The 12127-nt window shown below is 40.1% G+C and overlaps 1 protein-coding gene across 1 annotated transcript in view; it reads right to left on the reverse strand.

The window, feature by feature from the left end:
- Positions 1-2623: 2623 nt before the first annotated feature.
- Positions 2624-12127, reverse strand: part of prcp (prolylcarboxypeptidase (angiotensinase C)) — a 22812-nt gene continuing 13308 nt past the window's right edge. Inside the window, exons 7-9 of the mRNA XM_016536153.1 lie at positions 8594-8761; positions 4701-4888; positions 2624-4014 (exon numbers count right to left, since the gene is read on the reverse strand). Of these exons, the coding sequence (XP_016391639.1) occupies positions 3810-4014; positions 4701-4888; positions 8594-8761 (561 nt within the window). The 3' untranslated portion in view covers positions 2624-3809. The remainder of the gene's footprint in view (positions 4015-4700; positions 4889-8593; positions 8762-12127) is intronic.

The following is a 12127-nucleotide window of genomic DNA, read 5'->3' on the forward strand; positions in this document are numbered from 1 at the left end:
AACCCCTCTTTTGGGCAAACTACTTCCTTCCGCCACAGATTCAAATCTCAGTTTGAAAGTTTAACAGCTGAGTCCTTGCATCCATCCAGCTCACTGTATTATGTGGAGTAGAATAATACGAGAGAGAGAGATGGACTGAGCGAGTATGATTTCCTGCATTTGATACAGAATCAAAAAAGAACACAGGACTAGGTGTTAAAAGCTGTCTCTTGTGCCAATAAGTGGTGAGCACTCTTTTCAGATTTACCTATTGCTAAGAATGGTAGACAATCAGCTGACTGGAATTCTCCGAGTTGTATAGGAGATCCGGGCACAATTTTGGTTCGATAGAGCACAGGCTGCATCATCAGTAGTGCGCCCTTTCATCCTTGGGTGTTTTGGCCTTTCATCACTATACACTCTCCACAAGGGTGGCCCGCTGCAGGATGATCAGTCCTCAGCTTGCTGCCTGTGCTCCACCCTTCCCAGAATTGATAAAGTCTGTGGTTGGCTGAGATGTTGACAGATGGGAGTGTTTTAGTGATTTATGCTTTACTTGGGGCCCAACACGGATCATTCCGCTTGAGCCAAATCCACTGGCTACTTCTTTCTGCCGCCTCTGAGACCTCTCTGATGGTCTTCCGTAAGGCCTGACCATGGATTCCGAGTTCTTTCAGTAGTCTGTAACCGATGACGCCACAAATCCTCTACAACCCACTTCAACTGGATAAACTTTGGTGTTCCAGCCACGCTACTTTATTTCTGCAACAAGCTCTGCATAGCGCAGCTTCTTTCGCTCATAGGCCTCCTGAATCAAATTCTCCCAAGGGACAGTGAGCTCTATGATATATACCACTTTAAGTGAGGGGGACCAGAGTACCAAGTCTAGCCGTAGATTGGTGAGGGCAATCTCAGGCGAAAAAATTAGTTGTTGTCCGATGTCTGCCAGCATTTTCCAGTCACAGGCCAGGCAAAATTGTCCTGATTCTGACTTTATGGAAGGGTTTTTAGGTGTTGTTTGCCCTTCTCTGACAAACAATGTTGCCTTCGGGAGATTGCTTGTCCTGGGAGGTTGGGAGTTGGTCGCGCTCCGCTTGCTCTCCAAAGCTGATGCTAGGATCTTGAGGACCTGATTGTATCTCCAGGTGTACCTCCCTTGAGTGAGGCTGGTCTTGCAACCTGTCATGATGTGTTTGAGAGTTGCTGGAGTTGGGCAAAGGGCACAGGTTGGATCTTCGCCGTACCACTGTTGGCGATTCATTGGTGATGGAAGCACATCGTAAGTTGCTCTGATGATAAAGCTGATCTTATTTGCTTCCATTTCCCATAGATCCTTCCAGCTGATCTTTCTTCTCTCCACACCTAGTAGTAGTATTTATTATAAATGTATTATACTTCAGGTACCCTTTAATCAAAAACATTACTGTCCCCTTGCAATGACATCTCTTGATGACGTGTGCATCGACGCAAGGGCTGGACAATAATGGTGTGTTCCATTTGTAATCGGAAATAGGATATTCCGAGTTCCCAGTAGGAACTTTTAACTCTCCAGCAACTTGTCACTCAACATGAGAGGATAACAAGCCAATTTTTTGTCTTGTTTGAGTAGTAATTTCACTTGGATATATGTCACAATAGAGAAAAAAAAAGTTGGTTGCAATTTCTGGTTAGTGCCAACTTTAAAGATTCAAAGATAGCCTGGAATTCTTGTTATTGAGATTATCACATCACATATTAAAATACCCATCTAAACATGGGGCGGGCAGTGTCGGAATGCTCAAAAACATTACACTGTTGCTGAGCTAACTTCTTTTCATCCATGAATGAAGAATGAATAACAACTTTGTGAGTGTTGTTGTGAGTATCTAAGGGCCTTTATTGTTTCAGTATTACAATACTTTCTCCTAACTCAGAATAATATAAAAAATACAAGTAAGCAGTAGAATCCCCCAAAAAGTGTAACTACTGTGGCTTTGCAGCACTATCAATACTTGTCATTGTTTAAGCCTCCTGACTAAACTGATATAGCAACAGTGGTTCAGCCAATGGTGTAAGTTTGGGGCAGGGCTATCTATTTATCTGACCAATGGCAGATGAGAGTTGTTTTTGAGAAATATGCTTGAAAACAATCACTCTTTTTGCTAATTCTGTTTGATAACACTAGTGGCACAGAAATGACACACTAACCCCTTTAAAGTTACTTTCAGACTATGTGGAAAATAACCAGAAAACAGGGAATGAACAAAACACTGAACTGTTCATATTTCAGAGAACAACAAAGCGAAAATCATCATCCATCACCTCAAACACATCTACTCCTACTCATGACCTTCCCCAACCCCACAAAATAACCTGCTCTGCACTCTGGCTGTGATATTAATAATAATATTAGCAGGAGGCAGCTCGGCACAGAGCAGATGATGTCTACGTACCGCAGTTTGGAGAAGCAGGAGCTGCCAGTGAGTGAATGCAGGTCTGGTGGAGTCCCGCAGGTCCCCGCATGGGGCACAATCTCTGTGTTTTACACCACATGCCTCCCGCTAACTACGTTATTACTCGTTGTCTGTCTTTAGGTTTTCATTCAATCACACTGGAGCAGCAATTGAGGAGTAACAGGAAATGGGACGTGTACACTTACTTCCATTCATGTGCATTTATTCTGTTATTCATGTTTATGCATCATTATTTCCATTAAAAATAGTGCAACATTTAAAAAAACACACACAACCAGGTAGTACAAGCATAAGTATACACAGTTTGTTCAGAAAACAGAAGACTTGTGGTGATTATGTATGTACATTGAAAATAACACTATAGATCCAGCTAATTTCAGTCACTAATTCAGACTGTTTGAGTTCTAAATAGTAGAAATTATTCTTAAAATGTTTCAATTGAATAAAAGGAATAGTTTACCCCCAAAAATGAAATTTCTGGCATCATTTACTCACACTCTCGTTCCAAACCTTTATGATGTTTTCCCATGGAAGTATGAAGAATGTTCATATTGTTGTTTTCTATGCAACAGAGGCATGTAGCAACCAGGGTGTGCTGTTAAGCTCCAAAAAGAACAATATAGAAACATAAAACCAGCATAAACATGGTCTACATCACTATATTCCAAATATTCTGAAGATTTACTAAACCTTTGTGAGAAAAACACATCAAAATGTAAATTATCCCCTTTACTGTGGTTTTCAAATTATAAGTTTGGTTCTTGCATGTCTAGTAACCAATCACAACACATAACATTTGAAAAATGTGGAACTGTAAATATGGTACATGAGTCATATGGACTCATTTTTTGTCTCTTTCTTCTAGAAAAAGTTTCCTTTTGAGTTCCTGGAAGAAAATAATCATATGAGCTTAAAAGGATATGAGGATAAATAAATGAGTGCATTTTAATTTCTTGTGAACTATCCCTTTAAAATGTAGCATACTTCAGTTAAGAACCATAGCTGACTATGAATATGTATGATTAGTATTGCTAAAATTCAACTTTAAGATTTTGGCACCGCACACTTCTCCTGAGTGGTTTTGCATTTGGTGTTTTCTGACACTTTCAGTTCCTTACTTTTCTTCAAACATCTACTGCAGATTATTGGTTTGAAAACACACACACACACACACACAAACAAAAAAACAAAACAAAACAAGGAACATTATTGTCCCCAAAAAGAACTTATCATCCACTCCCCAATAAAAACTGTATTTTTTTCCACTTAAGTACCAAGTAAATGAACTCTTGACCCCTAACTTTGGCACATAGCAAATAGTAATGGTTCATTTTGTGTTTCTTGTTTCTTAAAATTTTCAATGATCTTGATTCCATATCATTGTGTAGTTGCTGCCTGATTGAGCCACTGCTTGAAGTAGCGTACTTCTAACGCCCGTGTTTTGATAACTGACTCTGGGTCAAACTCGTTGCTGTAGCGCAGATCAAGGTGGTGAGCACCTCCATCGATCATAATGGCAACCAGAGATTCTGAAAGACTCGTGGTCACTCCACCGCTCATCCATGGATCAAGATTTCCATTACTGAAAAAGACGACACAACTTTAGGTCCATAGTATCACCAAATATAGTATATGTACCCCAACTAGAACATATAAATGGAATGTTTCAATTACAGTCCAAAAAACACTAGCTATGTTCCAAAGCCTAGTGAGCTGCCTACTTAGAAAGCCTTATAAGCTGGCATACATAGACCCCCAACAAGAAGGTTGTTCAAAACTTTCTAAAATACCTTGTGATGCCCAAATTTTGAGGCAACATCTCATGTAGGCTATGCTTTGTTGGGAAGGTCATACCAGAATACATTGCAACAGCATCAGTGAAAAAATTAACTGACGACTGAATCAAGACAAAAAATCCAATCTAATCCAATACTAAAGGATCAATAAAAAGTTAAATTTAGTTAAATTAACTATTTTACTTAGTCTGTGTTGTGTATTTTTATGGGGAGTATTACACCATTAGCTTAGCAACATGCTAACATTAAACCACATTGAAATCAGTGTGTTGTTCCAAATCAGATATTTATGAGATTCATAATGTTTAGGATGCTGCCTACACTATGTAGGCACATGACAACAAGGCTTTTGGAACAGAACTAAGATCTAAACCCCAAACTGAAAATCTCCTCAAATCAATTTCTTTTAATTATGGTAGGAAGTGAAAAATGAAGGCAGTGCTTAATATTATATAAACACAAAAGGTCCTACCTGAAGATGATATTGCTGTGAGCACTTATGTTTCTCCCACCGTATACAATTTCTGCCCAGTCTTCCCGTGGCCGCACTCCAAACTGGTTGTAGCACTCATCTGAGAAGGCCTGGAAGTTCCATGGCTGTGGCTCAAACATGTCAATGATGCCGTCTGTACACATTGGCATTACCATCTCTGTGCAGCTCTGCAAATACGACACCATATCATAAAATGTTCAACAACATGATGTTAATATCCAGAAATTCGTTTTTTAAACTTATAACAAATTAAAATACATAGAAAATTACATAAAACCAAGGTTCACAGCAAAACTCAAAGAGGATGCCTACAGGAGCGGGGACAGAATCTTGTACAATCAGACCAGGAACACACTGGCAAAGGAGATCAGAGTGGCTAAGAGGAGCTACTCTAAAAAGCTGGAAAACCAGTTTTCAGCAAATGATCATGCTTCAGTGTGGAAAGGACTGAAAGACATCACAAACTACAAGACACCATCCCCCAGCACTGAGGCGAATCAACAACGTGCTGAAGACCTGAATGAGTGTTACTGCAGATTTAAAACTCCTGGTCTCACACCAGATCAGTGACGATGATGTGTGTCAGGTCTTCAGAAAACAGAAGACAAGAAAAGCACCAGGCTCAGATGGTGTTTCACCAGCCTGTCTGAAAACCTGTGCTGGCCAGCTGGCCCACATCTTTTCACAGATCTTCAACAGATCACTGGAGTTGTGCGAAATCCCTTCCTGCTTCAAACGCTCCACAATCATCCCCATTCCAAAGAAACCCAAAATCACAGGACTTAATGAGTACAGACCTGTGGTCATGAAGTCGTTTGAGAGACTGGTGTTGGCCTATCTGAAGGACATCACTGGACCCTTACTGGACCCCCTGCAGTTTGCTTATTGAGCAATTGACAAGTCTGTCAATTGATCACCATCTCTCTGACAGATCGGCAACAGTTAGTGAGACTATCAAGAATTGATGTCAAACAGTCGCACCATCAGCAGCACTGGCACCCCCCAGGGATGTGTGCTCTCCCCACTGCTCTTCTGTCTCTACACGAATGACTGCACTTCAAAGGACCCCTCTGACAAGCTTGTGAAGTTCGCAGATGACACTACAGTCATTGGCCTCATCAAGGACGGAGACGAGTCTGCTTACAAACAGGAGGTTAAAGAGCTGGCTGTCTGGTGCGGTCTTAACAACATGGAGCTTAGCACACTGGAGTTGTGCGAAATCCCTTCCTGCTTCAAACGCTCCACAATCATCCCCATTCCAAAGAAACCCAAAATCACAGGACTTAATGAGTACAGACCTGTGGTCATGAAGTCGTTTGAGAGACTGGTGTTGGCCTATCTGAAGGACATCACTGGACCCTTACTGGACCCCCTGCAGTTTGCTTATTGAGCAATTGACAAGTCTGTCAATTGATCACCATCTCTCTGACAGATCGGCAACAGTTAGTGAGACTATCAAGAATTGATGTCAAACAGTCGCACCATCAGCAGCACTGGCACCCCCCAGGGATGTGTGCTCTCCCCACTGCTCTTCTCCCTGTACACCAACGACTGCACCTCTACTGACCCCTCAGTCAAGCTCCTGTAGTTTGCAGAAGACACTACAGTTACTAGCCTCATCCAGGGCAGTGATGAGTCTGCATACAGAAGTGAGGTTGAGCAGCTGGCTGTCTGCTGCAGATATAACAACCTGGAGCTGAACACGCTCAAAACAGTGGAGACGATAGTGGACTTCAGGAGAAACCACCCAGCACTACCCCAACTCACCGTCATGAACAGCACCGTGGCTGCAGTAGAGTCATTCAGGTTCCTGGGCACCACCATCTCTCAGGACCTGAAGTGGGACACTCACATTGACTCTATTGTTAAAAAGGCCCAACAGAGAGAAGTTCAAGCTGCCACAGGAGATGCTCACACAGTTCTACTCAGCCATCACTGAGTCTGTCCTGTGCACTTCAATAACTGTCTGGCTTGGCTACAAAATCAGATATCAGAAGACTACAGAGGACGGTTCGGACTGCTGAGAGGATTATTGATGCTCTCTTGCCCACCCCCTTCAAGAACTGTATCCAGAGTGAGGAAAGGGGCTCAGAAAATCACTCTGTCTGGATCCCTCACATCCAAGCCATCTCCTTTTTGAACTTTTACCATCTGGTCGGCACTACAGAGCACTGAACACCAGGACTGCCAGGCACAAGAAAATGTTATTCCCTCAGGCAATCTACCTCATGAACAGTTAAATGTTCTACCCTACTGTACAATAAAAAAAATGTGCAATACCACTTTTATTTACTTAATACTACCTTACATCTTATTCCATTCCTTGTAAATTCTATTCTAATCTATCTATAGAATAGTGCTGACGTCACAATCATGTCACAGCATTAGCTCGAGGCAAAACAAAGGGATAACTGGACGTGACCAATACAAACCAGCACAGAATCAGCTACATAAGGAGTGTAAAATGTCATCTTGTTGTGTTGTTAGAATCGATGGAGTACAGGCTCCAATTTGAAATGTTATCGCATACCTGCTGCCATTGCCAGACAAAATACCAACAACAGCTGTAGTTAAAGGCAATAAAACGAGCAGACTAGACAGAAACGATCATCAAAAATGCTCACGTTTGCAGCGCACACTTGATATCAGTTAAGGATAAATAAGCTGTTGTGAGTCTAAAGATCGGGGGAAGTCGTGGCCTAATGGTTAGAGAGTCGGACTCGTAACCCAAAGGTTACGGGTTCGAGTCTTGTACCGGCAGGGATTGTAGGTGGGGGGAGTGAATGTACAGCGCTCTCTCCCACCTTCAATACCATGACTGAGGTGCCCTTGAGCAAGGCACCGAACCCCCAACTGCTCCCCGGGCGCCGCAGCAAAAAATGGCTGCCCACTGCTCCGGGTGTGTGTTCACGGTGTGTGTGTGTGTTCACTGCTGTGTGTGTGCACTTTGGATGGGATAAATGCAGAGCACTAATTCCGAGTATGGGTCACCATACTTGGCCACATGTCACTTCACTCACTTAAGATTGCCAGGTCACTCCTGTCAGATCGTCCATCTATTGAATGAGTGTACGAGTCGGCCAATCTGGTTCCTTCCGTTAAAATTAACATTTTCAAATAACAATCATGATCCCGGACAGTGAGTGACATTACATATTCAGATAAAATCTAATTTTCTCCAGTTATTGTTAAAAAACAAGCAAACAAATCTTGCTAGATGGCATTAGTGAACCTCCACCTAAGCTCCACCCATAAAAAGGTCACAGTGTTTACTAACTGAAAAAGGGTCTATATACCACAACTGTACATAAAATTTGTGTCTATTTATGTATATATATATATATATATATATATATATACATATATGTGTTTTTATTCACATATCTTTATTTCTTATTATCTGTGTGTTGTTGTGGTTGTTGTCTCTGTGTACTGGAAGCTTCTGTCACCAGAACAAATTCCTTGTACGTGTAAACAAACATACTTGGCAATAAAGCTCTTTCTGATTCTGATTAAAAATACCACAAAGGTATCATAAAGTCATCCTACAATAACTTTGTGAGAAAAACAGAACAACGGGCCAAAGATTTCCAAGCAATTTTCTGTGAATAACAACTTCAATTTTGGTCTGTTCTTAAGTCATACCTATCATTTGACATTTTAATTTTGGAATACATCACAAAAAATTTCATAGTGCTTTTTGTCATTTTTGAAGCTCAACTGCTTCCTTCCCTAATTAATTTATATGTATGGAAAAGAACAGCATCATAATTCTTCATCAACATGTGCATTTAAATAAAACAGAATGCAAGGACCTATATTAATAAAGGTGACCATATCGAGTCAAACTTCCAAACATTTTAATATTTTACCTGGTAGTACCAACCAAGTAAGCCCAGATTCCCAGTAGCGGTTTGTGAGGTGTTGAGACAGACTGCATCTCCCGTGTAATTGTAGTACACTTTTACGGCATGAGAGATACCATTCAACAGCTGTTTGTCTGATACACCGGTATCAAAATGAAGATTTTTGCACACCACCTGAGAATCAGAAAAACACATGTAAATCACAGAACAAACAGCTGGCTTTATGTTCAGAGAGATGACAACAGTTTTATTGCATAACAAAGGCGCAAATTACATTCTGCAAACAAGCAAAGCTTTATCTGAATGAAGATGTCCCATAAGTTCCAGTTCTTTTAAAACAACCTTGCTGTGAAAATCCCCCATGCAGCTTTTTTTGTGGAATCATCTGATTTGCATGTGAAATTGAGTGGAATGGAATTCTGCTGGAGTGGAATGTATCACAGTCAAGCTGGAACAAAGTAAGGATGTTTCAAAGACAAAGAAACCTTGACAAATATATCAAGCTATGGAGTTATCTACAGAAACTAGCTCCACATGAAATAGGACTGGAGCACAATCATGTCATAATGCAAATATGTGTTGCATTGACAGTATTGCCACAAGAGGTGCAACAAAGAGAATTGATCTAAATTGTAAATTAATGTTACAGTTCTTATTGTGAATGATTCATTGTGTTACGTTTATTTTTTTAAAAATTACTTTGTAAAGGTCAAAATCTTAAGTTTAAACCCCGTTCTTCCACAATCAACCGTAAGTTTGAATTCATTTTTGAGTGCAACGTCAACACCTCAAAGTCCAATCAACAAACAACAGATAGAACCAAATCCCCGGCCTGCTTTTTAAATTATTTTTTTCAATAATCCATTACACTCAGATGTTCGTCACAATATGGAAGAAAAGATCTGTTGCTACTTCCATTTCATCTGGACTTCAACGCAAACTGTCTCCTACAATCCGTTTTCTCTTTCATTTCAACTACTGTGATAGTGAAGAATTTTTATGTTTGCTAAATGTTATAGTTAAGCTAGCTACCAGAATAATGACAAATGGTGTTTGTTGCCATAAGGTAATACTATCGCCACCTTGAGTACTGTTGTCTGTAATCGCAAATGTTTCACCATCGTTTGCGTCTTCGTGGAGAAATTTCCCGTTCAATCACACAGATTCCTACTAAAATGACTTCAAACGCGAAATTTCGCCATGCATCGGTAAATGTAACCACAATTTTACCTATTGTTATCTCTACAGATTAAACTAGGATAGTAGAATTTATTTTAACATCAACAAACAACAGATAGAACCAAATCCCCGGCCTGCTTTTTAAATTATTTTTTTCAATAATCCATTACACTCAGATGTTCGTAACAATTATGTCACAATTAATCATTTCAACTACTGTGATAGTGAAGAATTTTTATGTTTGCTAAATGTTATAGTTAAGCTAGCTACCAGAATAATGACAAATGGTGTTTGTTGCCATAAGGTAATACTATCGCCACCTTGAGTACTGTTGTCTGTAATCGCAAATGTTTCACCATCGTTTGCGTCTTCGTGGAGAAATTTCCCGTTCAATCACACAGATTCCTACTAAAATGACTTCAAACGCGAAATTTCGCCATGCATCGGTAAATGTAACCACAATTTTACCTATTGTTATCTCTACAGATTAAACTAGGATAGTAGAATTTATTTTAACATTGCAACCCACATCACACACATTAACACACATCACCCTTAACGGGATGTCATGTTTGACATCTGTCATGTTTGATTTTGAGGTTGTTGCTAACCTTTTCTTCCAAGATGGTGGTCTGAGCGCAATATATGCTACACGCATGTCCGAGCAGAGATTTATACTATGACAAAACCAGCAGAGGCTGTCCAAAGCACCTTCTCTCTACTTTTCAGATGGGATTAGGCTTACACATTCATCTCCAGCAACAGATTTCCCACTCCTAAACCTTCAATACCCCCTTTTCTCAGTCACTCACATAATCACATTAGCTTTGTCATTAAAAAGCCTCTTTGCACCCACTGCCTAAACTGCTTTAACCACACATAGGGGTTGCATACATTATCAGATTTGAGTGGGGGAAAGAAAACTACTCAAGAGTAAACCATCTGAGCTTTTGCAAAGTCTACAGTCTGCATATTCATATGTGCTAGAGAAAAGCTACGGTTACCAACAAAAAACAAAGAAGACAATGTACCTAAAAGCTCCTAAAAAAAAAAAAAAACGTTTAAACTATTTCCTCAAAAACAAAAGCTTTTGTGATTCAAATTCACACTGCCAAGTTTATCTCTGTTACCTACTAAGTTGACTTGTTTGGATAATGTTAATCAATCGACAAATACTGTAGCTATTTAGGCATTGCTTTAGCAAACTAGTGTTCAGTCTGGCTTTATCTTGTATGTAATGCAGACTTTTCACAATTCAGTTATTTTTTTTCTTTCACTCTGAAATATGTCAAATATGGAAGTAAAATGTGTTGTACATGGCAATTCAGATTAATTTTAAAGGGGTCATATGATGCAATTTAAATTTTTCCTTTCTCTTTGAAGTGATACAAGCTCTTGGTGCATAAAGAAGATCTGTAAAGTTGCAAAGACTAAAGTCTCAAATCCAAAGAGATATTCTTTATAAAAGTTAAGAGTCAGCCAAACCTACCTAAAACGGCTCGTTCTAACACGCCCCCCAGTATGGTAAGGGGCGTAACATTTCCGTCACACGCTTGAGGTATAGGCCCTTTTCACATGACGTCACGCAACTTCCGGTCTGACGCGAAGCAGGGTATTCTTACTTCTGCCAGCATAGTAAGCGCTATCGCTACCAGCATGGAGTTCACCCAAAAGCTTGTACAACTGCCACAAATACGATTAGAGGATGACTGCTGCTGTCTATTCTCATCCTCATTCAGGGAGAGATCGGCGAGATTTGCCGCTTGAAGTCGAGGGAGGAGTTGAAAACGGAGCACTGCAGTCACTGATTCCCGCGACTCTCGCGCACTGTTTGCTGTCTTTATTGCAGTTAGATGAAGTTGGTTAGATATATTTCTCAAATAAACAAACGTTTTAGACATTTACATGTGGTAACAGAAAGCCTTTTCATACAGTAATTTATGTCCTGCTTAATACAGCGCCTGTATGTACAAGAATAGTTCAACATAAGCTTGTACTATTTAAATATCAATAAAATGGAGTCTATAATTTTCCGTTTTATTAATGTAATTCAGATTCAAATTCAAATTCAAATAAATATTAAATATATTAAGTTTATATAAAAAGTAGGGATGCACCGATACCGATACTGGTATCGGTATCGGGCCCGATACTGAGCTCCTGTACTCGTACTCGTTAAAATGCCCCGATACCAAATGGCGCCGATGCGCGAGCTTGTCGAGTGAATATACCTTTCTCACAGACATCACTGGAAAGTTTGTAGTTCGGTCGGATACGTCAAAAACAAGTAAGTAAAACAATGCACAAGTTACTTAAAGGTAGGTAGGGAGAGAGAGAGAGAAAGAGAGAGAGAGAGAGAGA

The sequence above is a fragment of the Sinocyclocheilus rhinocerous genome, unplaced genomic scaffold (assembly GCF_001515625.1).
Source record: "Sinocyclocheilus rhinocerous isolate Xijiao unplaced genomic scaffold, SAMN03320098_v1.1 scaffold974, whole genome shotgun sequence".
Taxonomy (NCBI): Eukaryota; Metazoa; Chordata; class Actinopteri; order Cypriniformes; family Cyprinidae; genus Sinocyclocheilus; species Sinocyclocheilus rhinocerous.